At 33.5% G+C, this 12839-nt stretch overlaps 1 protein-coding gene across 1 annotated transcript in view; it reads left to right on the forward strand.

The window, feature by feature from the left end:
* TMEM232 (transmembrane protein 232) overlaps positions 1-12839 on the forward strand; it is a 157979-nt gene that overhangs the window by 52497 nt on the left and 92643 nt on the right. The window contains exon 11 of the mRNA XM_051994752.1: positions 8468-8646. Within this exon, the coding sequence (XP_051850712.1) occupies positions 8468-8646 (179 nt within the window). The remainder of the gene's footprint in view (positions 1-8467; positions 8647-12839) is intronic.

Consider the following 12839-nt stretch of genomic DNA (forward strand, 5'->3'; position numbering starts at 1 on the left):
TAAGATTACAACCAAAAAATGATCTACTCTTTAAAATTGAGTATAATTGTTGGGGGGAGTTGAAGAGAGGAAATGGATATTTCAGGAAATATAAGATTAGAAACTGACATTTAAACACAAAACTCAAAAGAAGTATAAAAAGGCAATAATGAAAGAAAAATCATGAGGGACTGAATAAGATTAAACTATTTGCATTCTCATATGGGAAGATGATACATTAACTCCTAGGAACTTCATTGGTATTAGGATAGTTTGACATAGCCTACATTAATAGAGAGCATAGATGTGAATCAATTATGCTGATATGATCTAAAAATAAAAATAAAAGGGTGACCAAGAGGGATACATTGGTACAAGGTGGAAGGGCATGAAGAGCAAAATGGTGGGAGGTTGTTGGCAGTACTTGAACTTCACTCTTTTCAGCGGGATGGATAGATAGATAGATAGATAGATAGACAGATAGCTATAGCTAAATCTGTGTGAGTGTTTGTATGTGTATATATATATATATAATTCAGCTGAGTAGTGAACTCTTTATCTTACTAAATATGGAAGTAAAGGGGAAAGGGAGATTAACAGAAAAGAAGGAGAAGATGATAAGAGAGTGCTGGCTTAAAGAAGGGAGTGGTCAGAAGCAAAACAAACTTTAGATGAGGAACAAGATAAAAAAGACAGAAAACTATAAATAGAAAAAAATAGGATAAAGGGAAATATATAGGTTTTTTTTTATCGTAGCTGTGAATTTGAATGAGATGAATTATTACCCAAAAAAAGCTGATAACAGAATGAATCAGAAATCAGAATCCAACAATATGTTGTTTACAAGAAAAACACCTGAAACAGAAAGACACACAGAGAATTAAAATAAAGGGCTGAAGCAGAATCTATTTGCTTCAGCTGAAGTAAGAAAGAAGGGAATAGTAATCATGCTTTCAAACAAAGCAGAGCAAAATTAGACCTAATTAAAAAGCCAAAATCAGGGAAACTACATTTTTCTAAACATTATCTTAAACAATGATGTAATATAAATACTAACTATACATGCACCAGATACCTTAGCCTCAACATTCTTAAATGAAATGAGTTTCTAGAAAAAAAAGAAAAGAAAGAGTAAAACTATACTTAGAGAAGACTTTAAATTTCCCCTGTTAAAGTTAGATAAATCTAACCATGAAATAGATAAGAAAGAAGTTAAAGAGATGAATAGAATTTATGAAAAATTAGAAATGATAGAACTTTGGAGAAAACTGAATGAGAACAGAAAGGAGTTTCACTCCTTTCTCAGCTGTACATGACACTTTCACAAAAACTGATTGTCTGTTATGCCACAAAATTCACAAAGAAATGCCAAAAAACAAAAATATTAAATTCACCCTTTTCAGACTACAATGCAATAAAAATTGCAATCATTAAAGGGTCCTGGAAATATAGATACAAAATTAGTTAGAAACTATGTGGGATAAAAGTGATTACTAAAACAATCAGAAGTCCGAATTGAATGTAGGAAAAAGTTTATTTCTTTCTCATGAGAAAGGGTGCATAGCCTCTGATACACAAAGCATGGTTTTAAAGAGACACACACACAATGGCAAAGGGCATTTCCTTTTTTATTCCTTAACTAGTGAGCTCCCCCCAGTTCCCTGGTTCCTTTCCCCATTGGCTGGGGCTTCTAAAGCATAGTTTCTTAAAAAAAAAAAAAAAAAAAAGTTAAGAAAGACTAAGTCTATCAAATGCTTAACAGAGGAGGGTATTTCCCACTCATCCAGTCCCTGCCCCCAAGGAGCTTCCATTCTAGAAAGGGAAAAGCTAAGGGCAAAGAACAAAAGATTATTTTCAAATCGCAGTTCACCACCCCTGATTACAAAACCCAATCTCTACCCCAAGAAGCTTACATTCTTATATTCTTTTGAGCAAGATAACCTCTACTCCTGATAGCCTTTTGATGACCTTGTCACCATGGAGTTTAATTTTCTAATTTGTTTCATTTTTTTCAATTTAATTTTCATACTGTGGAAACAAAATAAATCTATTTCTCAAAAAACTAAATAATATAATCCTAAAAAATGAGAGGGTCAAAGAAAAAATTATTGAAGACAAATGAAACAACATTCCAAAAATTGTAAGAAGCAACCAAAGCATTACTTAGGAGTAATATTATGTCTCTATGTATGTACACCAGTTTAAAAAAAAAAAAAAAGTGCATTTCAATGAATTGGGCATGCAATTTTTAAAAAATAGAAAAAGAACAAATTAAAAACCCTCAAATATGAAAGTAAAAATCCTGGAAATGAAAGAAGAAATAAATTTGAAAGTGTAAAAAAAGTTGAGCTAAAAAAGTAAAACTAGTAGTTGGTTTTATGGAAAAAATAAACAATTAATTAATTCAATTTTTTAAAACAAAATTACCATATAAAAATTAAAAGGATGATTATACCAATGAAGATGAAATTACATCAATTAGTAAAAGCTATTTTACCCAATTATATGTTAATAAAACTGACAATCTAAGTGAAATAAATTCCTCAGATTAACAGAAGAGAAAATATTAATAACCTTGTTTTAGATACCCCCAAAATATTGAATAATCATCAATGAGCTTCTCCAGGACTAGATGTGATGGGGTACAGTTTCTAGGAGAAATGTAACAGTAATCCTGAGGTCCCCTGTCCTTAGAGTACTATTGTTCTAACAATCTGTCTGTCAATGATTCTAGTCTCCTAGCCTTAAGAATATAATAATATAGTTATTTATTTCTTCCCCTAGACTTTAGGGAAGATATAGTAGTAATCCTGAGGTTCTCTACTTTAGAATGCCATTGTACTAACAATCTGTCTGTCACTGATTATAAAGTTTCCTGGATTTAGTAATACTATAGTATAGTCCTACAAGCATTGCTGACTGTCAGATAGAAAATCTGTTGGTCAGTGATAACCAAATTCCCGAGACAATAGTGAATAGCCCATCCTTCAAACCTATCTTAGCAACATGAAGCTCCGTCTAACTTTGTCCTATAAATTTATCTTCTTACTCCTGGTTTTCTGCTAAATCCTTTTGAAACTTAGCCCGCTTCAATTGGCATTACAATTGCGGTGTCTTTCCCCTTCCCTTTCCCCCATGTCACATGGCATCTCCCCAAACTCTATTATGCTTCCCAACCCCCCTTCTATATATATACTATATATATAGTAGAAGAAATTATTTTATCAACTAGGTACCCTCTAAAAACTTTAAACATTTAAACTTTATAGTTTATCAAAAATCAAAAATTTTATGAGAAAACCTCTAAAAAGAAGAGGAAAGCCTTAAAGGAATCAGCCACAATGTAGATCAATTATCATAGGAAAAGAATATAAGCAAAGATCTGGAACATGGGGATGGTGAAGCCCTACATTTTAATTTGAGGTGAAGTCTATATGGAATATAGCAATGGAATAGCCTGTGTGGAAAAGCAATAGTGCACTGGTTATGGGGTAGTTGAGGGTGTGGAGTCAAAGATATCCTTGCTTGCAAGCCATTTCTCTCACTTTGAAATTAAACTTCTGTTTGATTACTGACTCTACTGTCTCCAGCCTGCTCTGGACACATAGAGGTTAGAGGTGGTCTAGTTGACAATATCTTCTTGCTATGTTTCACTTGTAATACTATAAATACTGATGGTTTTTGTAGGCTTATTTTATATACTGCGATTTTGCTAAAGTTACTAATTGTTTCAATTAAAATTTTAGTTTATTTTTTTAGGATTCTCTATGTATACTATCATATTCTCTTCAAAGATTGATAGCTTTGTTTCCTCATTGCCTATGATTATTCATTCAATTTCTTTTGCTATGGCTGGTACAACATTGTACAGTATAATTCTAGTACAGCATTGAATAATAGTATTGATAATAATCTTCTTGCTTCTCCCTGATCTTATAGGAAAAAGTTTTGCTTTACCCTAATTACAAATATTGTTTTCTCCAGTTTTTTTAAAAGATACTAATTATCATTTCAAGAAAACCTCTATTTATTCCTATGCTTTCAAGTGATTTATAGTAGGAATGAATGTTAGATTTTGTCAAAAGTTTTTTCTGCATCTTTTGAGATAATTATGTGACTTTTCACTTTTTTATTGATATGATCTGTTATACTTAAGAGTTTCTCATATTGCACTAATCCCATATATTATCCCACCTGAGAAAGTTTAAATTTACCTGAAATAAAAGTTTTTTTGAGTGATTATGTTTCTATTTTTTATTTTTATTTTTTTATTTTTTTTAAATTTTATTTTATTTAATAATAACTTTGTATTGACAGAATCCATGCCAGGATAATTTTTTTTTTACAACATTATCCCTTGCACTCGCTTATGTTTCATTTTTTCCCCTCCCTCCCTCCCCCCCCCCCCCCCCCCAAGATGGCAAGCAGTCCTATATATGTCAAATATGTTGCAGTATATCCTAGATACAATACATATTTGCAGAACCGAACAGTTCTCCCGCTGCACAGGGAGAATTGGATTCAGAAGGTATAAATAACCCGGGAAGAAAATCAAAAATGCAAATAGTTTGCATTCATTTCCCAGTGTTCCTTCTTTGGGTGTAGCTGTTTCTGTCTATCATTTATCCATTGAAACTCAGTTAAGTCTCTTTGTCATAGAAATCCACTTCCATCAGAATACATCCTCATACAATATCGTTGTCGAAGTGTATAATGATCTCCTGGTTCTGCTCATCTCACTTAGCATCAGTCCATGTAGGTCTCTCCAAGCCTCTCTGTATTCATCCTGCTGGTCATTCCTTACAGAGCAATAATATTCCATAACATTCATATACCACAATTTACCAGCCATTCTCCAATTGATGGGCATCCATTCATTTTCCAGTTTCTAGCCACTACAAACAGGGCTGCTACAAACATTTTGGCACATACAGGTCCCTTTCCCTTTTTTAGTATCTCTTTGGGGTATAAGCCCAATAGAATGTTTCTATTTTTTATAACTTGTTACTGATCAAAGGCATGTTAAATGAAGCTCTCTTTATAGTTACATAAAAAAATTAGTTATTTCATCACTAAACTATAATTACTTAAATCTTGCTACTTGATAAAAAAAAATCTATTGATACTATAATTTGATGTTGTTCTGAGTTTTGTTTTCAGTGCAGTTGTCTCAATTGTCATTAAATCATAAATAATTCACCACCCAAGGTAGTGGTGATCTAAAAACTACTACAGGAGGATTTCTCTACTTGGAAAAATTGAAAAGATCTTGCATTAGCAAAGTTAAAATTCTCTTGACTTAGTTTCCTCATTATGCTATTTTCTTTCTGAAGAGGAAAAATTCTCCATCTGGTTATTTCTGTGTTATAATCCCTTGTGAATAATATAGACTTTTGCTATGTAATTGGCTATTAACTATGGTTTTTAAGTGAATCAAACAGAGCTAAGGGAAAGTATGTCTTTTATGCTTTGTTTCATATTAGGTCATGCCCTTGAAAGGACAGTTTTGATAATGTCATAAACATATCTCTCATTTCTTTTTATGGAAAATTTCATAATCAGAAAAGGTGAACAATGGAAGTGGATACTTTTACAGCCCATTGATGGCATGTTCATATGATATACAGGAATTTGGTAAAGATAGAAAGAGCAAATACTATGTAAAAACTAAAAGTCTCTGAACTTTCAGGTGAATTTGAGGTTCTTAATTTGATTATCTTCTTATAGATCTGTTGTTAATAGGATTAGATCCATAAAGTATTTCACTACATGAACCAAAAAACCAATCTGACTAGATTTTGTCATGTTTTACAAAATTAGACTGTCTTATTAATAGCAAACTACTTAGTAGGATTCCTCAGAGGATGTCTACAAGTGACCTGGCACCTCAAGAAAATGCCTCCACAAAATTGCACAGATGATTGAGGGCTATAAGAAAGTACTTGCCATATATCTGAAGATCATGCATGCTACCAAAAGATTGACACTTCTACAGCTATAGTTAGATTAACTATAGTTAACCAATATAGTTATATTGGTTTTTTATTCACTATATGTAACTTTGCTTGTTTTATTAGTTCTCTCTGAGTTGTTACTTATTCTGTAAGCTGCTTGTCATTTCCTCTTGATTTGAGAGCTTTGTACTGCAAGTTCTCCAGTCATGTTTTGCTCATACTGTTTATGCAGAGGATCATTCTGTTGTCTCCAGCTGACTTTCTTGTCACCATTATAAATTCCCTTTATCCTTGGTGGAAGGGATGTTCCTGGTCACACCTACTCTGCCTTCTAGTATATACTTGTAGAGCAGGTGTGCAGTTTCTGCTACACTTCCCCTTAAGTGGGAGAACCTGAACACATTTTTCACCCATCATATTGTTCATATGTGAGTCTGGACACAGTTAAATAAAATAACAGAATTTTTCAACTATATAGCCATTTAATCATAGATATAGTAGAAGGTCCTTTCTCTTAGGACTGTGGCTTTGCAAAACAGGCTGGTTCCAGATTTTCCTCAGAGAGAAGGAAGGGTTATGTGCTCTTACAGGTCAGGGATACTGTACCTAAGATCTTGAAAACTTTGACTCATGAACTCAATTTGGAAAGCCTGGAACAAGTTCCAGGAAGATAGAAAGGAATTTTGGTCCCTATGGGAATGGTTAACTGCTTAGCTTTGTAGTGTTCTCACAAAGATTGTGTATTGCTTGCATTTACAATACCTCCCTTGGTACAAAGAACTGATTTTTAAATTAAAAGCAGCAAGGAAAAGGGTGATGCAGTTAAGGACAGAAAAACAATATCCTTCCAATTATGAGGCTATACCATGAATATGAGCACCAAATGGGCTGTGTAAAGTCAGCTACTTTTGCAGTCAGAAAAACTCTTTTTTAAACCTTGTTTAGACTGAGTACATTTGTATATAGCCTGTGGGAGATGGTAATCTGGAAATACTCCTCTGTGTGTGTGTGTGTGTGTGTGTGTGTGTGTGTGTGTGTGTGCATTAATCTCATCTCCTATGATAGTGTAATGAGAGAGAAGCTGAGGTAGCACTAATTTATAATTCCACAATCAAAATACATTTGTCTTTATATGGAATTTGTTTACTCCTTTCTATAAAAAGCAGCAATCACAGGCCACTTGCTACTTTGTTGTGCTAATAAACTCTTATGTCTTATTTTCTGAAGTTGCCTTATTGAATAGAACTAGTCCAAAACAGTATTTTCTCTAAATACTTTATTTTTGCCGATGTAAAATGCTAATTATTTGTTTTAATTTTTAAGCTTTCCTTAAAATACCATTATGCTTATATTCAATTTCAGTGTGTCTTTTTTTTTTCTTCTGTATTAGTGTCACCATTGTGTTTTTTTTTTTAATAATTTTTTATTGATAGAACGCATGCCAGGGTAATTTTTTACAGCATTATCCCTTGCATTCATTTCTGTTCCGATTTTTCCCCTCCCTCCCTCCACCACTTCCCCCAGATGGCAAGAGTCCTTTACATGTTGAATGGGTTGCAGTATATCCTAGATGCAATATATGTTGCACAGGGAGAATTGAATTCAGAAGGTATAAATAACCCGGGAGGAAAAACATAAATGCAAGCAGTTTATATTCATTTCCAGTGTTCTTTCTTTGGGTGTAGCTGCTTCTGTCCATCTTTGCTCAATTAAGGCTCTCTTTATCAAAGAGGTCCACTTCCATCAGAATACATCCTCAAACAGTATCATTGTTGAGGTATATAATGATCTTCTGGTTCTGCTCATTTCACTCAGCATCAGTTCATGTAAGTCTCGCCAGTCCTCTCTGTATTCATCCTGCTGGTCGTTCCTTACAGAACAATAATATTCTATAACGTTCATATACCACAATTTACTCAACCATTCTCCAATTGATGGACATCCTTTCATTTTCCAGCTTCTAGCCACTACAAACAGGGCTGCCACAAACATTTTGGCACATACAGGTCCCTTTCCTTTCTTTAGTATCTCTTTGGGGTATAAGCCCAGTAGAAATCAGTGTGTCTTGGTAAAAAAATATTGTATCTTTATTTTTGATACTGTTGATATTGTGGATAAATATTTATTTTTCTCCACATATTTTTACTTCTGCTTTTCTTAATATTTTCTGATTGTTAAAGATCTTATTTGATTTTCTTATTCTTTTCAATGATTTTAAATTGAATTTGAGAATTTTTAGCAGTTTTGATTCTTTTTGATATTTTCATCATTAGGGGAAGATTAAAGAAGTAGGTTCTCTCACAACCTTTCTCTCCTGTTTCAAACATATATTTCAATGTATAACAAAAGCAGAATTATATCGTTTTTAAATTAATTATTTATACTTTTAAAAACTACAGATAATTATTAAAGATTTTGCAAACTCTATAGAAGTTTTGTAGTAAACTTATTTGTTTATTTCCCCCCTCAATTAAATATTTTTTTAAATAGCTAAGATGATACTTACATAGAAATTTCTGGATTTTTAAAAATAGGTTGTCAATTGATCTGGACTGTTTACTATGGCTTAATATACAATCTGGTGAAAATGATCAGAGAACTCTATGGAGATGAGACGCAAGATGGGCTAAGAAATGTACTGTGGAGAACCTTACAAAGAATAAAAAATGATGAGAAGGATATGCGGATCTTGAATGCTTTGGATGTGGCTGAGGTAGGTTGAAAGTCGAATAGGTTAATTGAGCATTTATTTATTAATTTATTACTAACCTATTTGTAATAGGTATTTTTCACATTTGAAGATATGATTTAATATACAATTAATATGACTGTAGAATTAAACATTGAAATTATATCAGTTTTTTTTATAAAAACGAATAACAATTCATATTTATATACTGCTTTACAATCAATGAAATCCTTTCCTCATTGCAAACAATATTATTATCTCCATTTCAAACATAATAAAATGGGCTAATACAGTTTTTGTGATTTGTCTAAGGACATAATGTTAATAAGTTGTGGAACAAAAAGTTGAGTTTGCCTTAACACATTAACATGCCATGGAGACATATTTTATAATGAATTTATTTATTTGAAACTTAAATATGAAAGAGAAAAAGAAAAAAATAGGAAAAAAAAACCTGTCGTGTTCATAGAAGAACATAAGAGAGGATTCAAAATATGATACAATAATTTTCCATTTCAAAAGAGCATATATATTAAGTGCTATACATTATATTCAGAACTGTCCATATTTTCTTTGCCTTCTTGTAGCTTTTCTTTTGCTTTTGGCTGTTCACTTTGTACTTTTTTCCTTTTTTCCTCTTTGCCCCCTCTTTCTTCCTTCCCCCCACATTACCCAAGGCTACAGTTAAGTGCAGAGATAGATAGATAGATAGATAGACACATATACACATATATACAAGCGCTTTTACATATATGTGTATACATACAATATACATACATATGCATGTGCATATACACTCACATTATACCTACTTATATATAGATATCTATAATCATAAACTTATATACTGATATAGATTCATAGACATATGTGTAAGGTTGTACTCTATCCTCCATTTCTCTGAAGGTGGATAACATCCTTCTTGGGTTAAATTCTTTATTTTTCTAAATCCACTAATTCATCATTTTCTACACTACAGAAATATTCTATCCTTTTACTATCTAGTCATTTTAAATGATCTAAAACAAAATTGATTAACATGACTGACATGTATAAATATATTTTAACTTTAACTTTGTACTATCCCTGCTTTTTTTTGCTAATAAATTCTATTCCTGATCATGATTATGATTATGATTATGTTTGTGTATATCTATTATTTCCTGTCCCTGTTGACTTCTCTACTTTACTTCTACTCACTACCTTGCTTGCTATTATTTATCCTACCTCCCCTACAATGATCCCTCTCTTTTTTTTTCTCCCCATGCTTTCCCTCTATCTTTATCACATTCCTATTAAACTACATACCTTATCCAATTTCCATTAATCTACACACCCTTCTATACTTCTTCCTTCATTCCCTCACCTTGTTATTTTTTAATATATTTTAAAAACTTTTATACCCTTCTAGATGTGTGTGTATGTGTGTGTGTGTGTGTGTGTGTGTGTGTGTGTGTGTGTATGTGCATTGTTCTCTCTTTAATCCACTTCTGATATGAGTAGGATTGCAGAACTACCAGCCCTTTTTCACTTCTCCCCCATCTAATTCTTCTATGACAGTTCTTTCTCTTGCACCTCATTCATATAATCTAATTTTCCCTTTTTACCTTTTCCCATACAATTTTGCTTTTTCGAATCTCACCATATTCAGCTCTACCCCAACTTTTCTTTTGAGCTACTTACCTACTAATAAAAATCATATAATTTATATTTCCACATATAAAGCATAAACAGTTTGTTCTTATTAAGTCCCTTGAAATTAGTCTTTAATGTTTACCTGATATTTCTCCTAGACCTTGTATGTCAAGTTTTCTCTTAATTCAGGTCTTTTTGCAATAACATCCTGAGAGTCTGACAATTCATTGAATGTCCATTGTTTTTTTCATTCAGGATTATTCTTAAAGTTGCTGGGCATATTTTTGACCAAAACCCTAATTTTTTTTCTTTACCAAATATATTGTTCCAACATCTGTATTCTTTTAATGTAGACACTGATGGGGTATGTGTGTGATTTTGATGGTGGCTCCACTGTATTACAATACCTTTTTTTTGGTTGTCACTCATAATATTTTCTCATTGACCAGGGGTTTTTGTAATGGGCTGAGGCTTGAGTTGATGCACTGAGATCCCAAGCACATGAGGCCAAATAGTAATTGGACCATACTCTATTAATATATAAGCTTGGAGAAAGAATGGCCCCCGCCTACTCTTTGTGCAAGTCCTGATGTGTTGTATAGGAAATGACGATTCTGGTGGGTGGAGGCAGTGGAGTGAAAAAGGAAAGGGAGGAGAGCTCAGCCCTCACTTGCTCTGCTAGCTGGCTTCCTGTTGCAGCTGCCCATATTGCTATAGCAATCTTTCTTGCCCATATTGCTATCACAATCTTTTTTCACCTCTTCACTTGAATAAAGACTGAAGATTTTTCCCTTAACCTGAGTTCCTGACTCCAGCTGATTTTAAATATGCGATGAGAGATGAGGAAAGTCATGATGTGGAAGGGAAAATTGTATAAATTATATATCTAATTATTTGCCTCCTCAATGAGGAAAGAGAGAGAGAGAGAGAGAGAGAGAGAGAGAGAGAGAGAGAAGAGAGAGAGAGAGAAAGAGAAAGGAGAAGGGAGAGAGAGGGGGGGAGAGAGAGAGAGAGAGAGAGAGAGAGAGAGAGAGAGAGAGAGAGAGTGTATAACTCACAATTTTACAAAATAAATGTTAAAAATAGTTTTTACATGTAAATGGGGGGAAATGTTAAATCATTAAATATAAGGGGGGAGGAGAATTCTGGAAAGATGGTGAGTAGGTCAGAAAATTCTAAGCTCTCCAAATTTCCCCCACAGACAAGATTGTACCTCAAAGCAAATGTAGCAGTAGTAAAAACAAATAAGAATTGGAAAAAAACAGTGATCTTCCTGGGGCAACCAGAGAAGATCTGAAGAAAGATACCAAGTAAAGGTTTGACCCAACTGAAGTATAAACACATTTCAGGCTAGTTTTGCCAAAACAGCAAGCTGTGAGCCCAGGGGTTAGCAGAGCTGAAAAGTAGCCTTGACCCTAGCCACAGGAATTTTCACCTCCCAGATACTGTAGGGAGTCAGGAGTCTGAGTTGGGAAAAAGTGAGGAAACTTCGGCTAATAAGGAATACCAGGCCCAGTTGTATGGGCCTTTACAGACACAACTCTGTGTGAGAAGGAACCAGAACATACCAAGTGAGTATAGAACAAGTGGGGTAGGAATCCTTCTAGTTGCCAGACATTAGGAGAAGGCAGAGTTCTTGGTTTTGGGTCCCATGCCAAAGAGAAGAACTGAAGGAGGATCTGATGCCAGAGACACCATCCCCCCAAAACCCATGATTAGGAGTGACTATTAAATGAGCAGGCAAAGGAGAAAGAACCCAACCATAGAAAGTTACTTTGGGGATAGAGAAGACCAAATTTCATCTTCAGAAGAGGATATAGAAATTAAAAGTGCCTCCTCCCCCAAAGAGAAACATCAAATGGTCACCTGACTCCTCTAAATTTATAGAATTTAAAGACTTTAAAATCAAATGAGAGACATTGAAGAAAAAATTAATAATAAAAAAAAAGTCCATGAAAAATAAGAAGATTATGTAAAGAAAGTCAACTAACTAGATAAGGAGATACCGAATTTTAAGGGGGAAAAATGATTCCTTGATAAGTAGAATTGGGCAAAGGGAAGCCAGAAAAATTGTAAGAAACTAAGAAATAATAAAAGAATAAAGAATTAAAAAAAGAGTAGAATATGAAACATCTCATGAAAAAAGACAGATCTGGAGAACAGATCAAGAAGAGCAAACATAAGAATAAGGAAAACATAAGGACTACATGAAAAGTACGGCCAAAAAGAAAGACTCTTGATATAATAATACAAGAAATAATTAAAGAAAATTGTCCTAAAGTATTTGAACCAGAGGGAAGAGTAGAAATAGAAAAAATCTAGCAATAACCACCTGAAAGAGATCCTACCTAGAAAACCTACTGGAACATCATAGTTATAATCTGAAAACCTGTAATGGGCTGAAGCTTGAGTTGATGCACTGAGGTCCCAAGCACATGAGGCTAGATAGTAATTGGATCATACTCTATTAATATATAAGCTTGGAGAAAGAATAGCCCCCGCCTACTCTTTGTGCAAGTCCTGATGTGTTGTATAGGAAATGACGATTCTGGTGGGTGGAGGCAGTGGAGTGAAAAAGGAAA

Source organism: Antechinus flavipes, chromosome 1, assembly GCF_016432865.1.
Source record: "Antechinus flavipes isolate AdamAnt ecotype Samford, QLD, Australia chromosome 1, AdamAnt_v2, whole genome shotgun sequence".
NCBI lineage: Eukaryota > Metazoa > Chordata > Mammalia > Dasyuromorphia > Dasyuridae > Antechinus > Antechinus flavipes.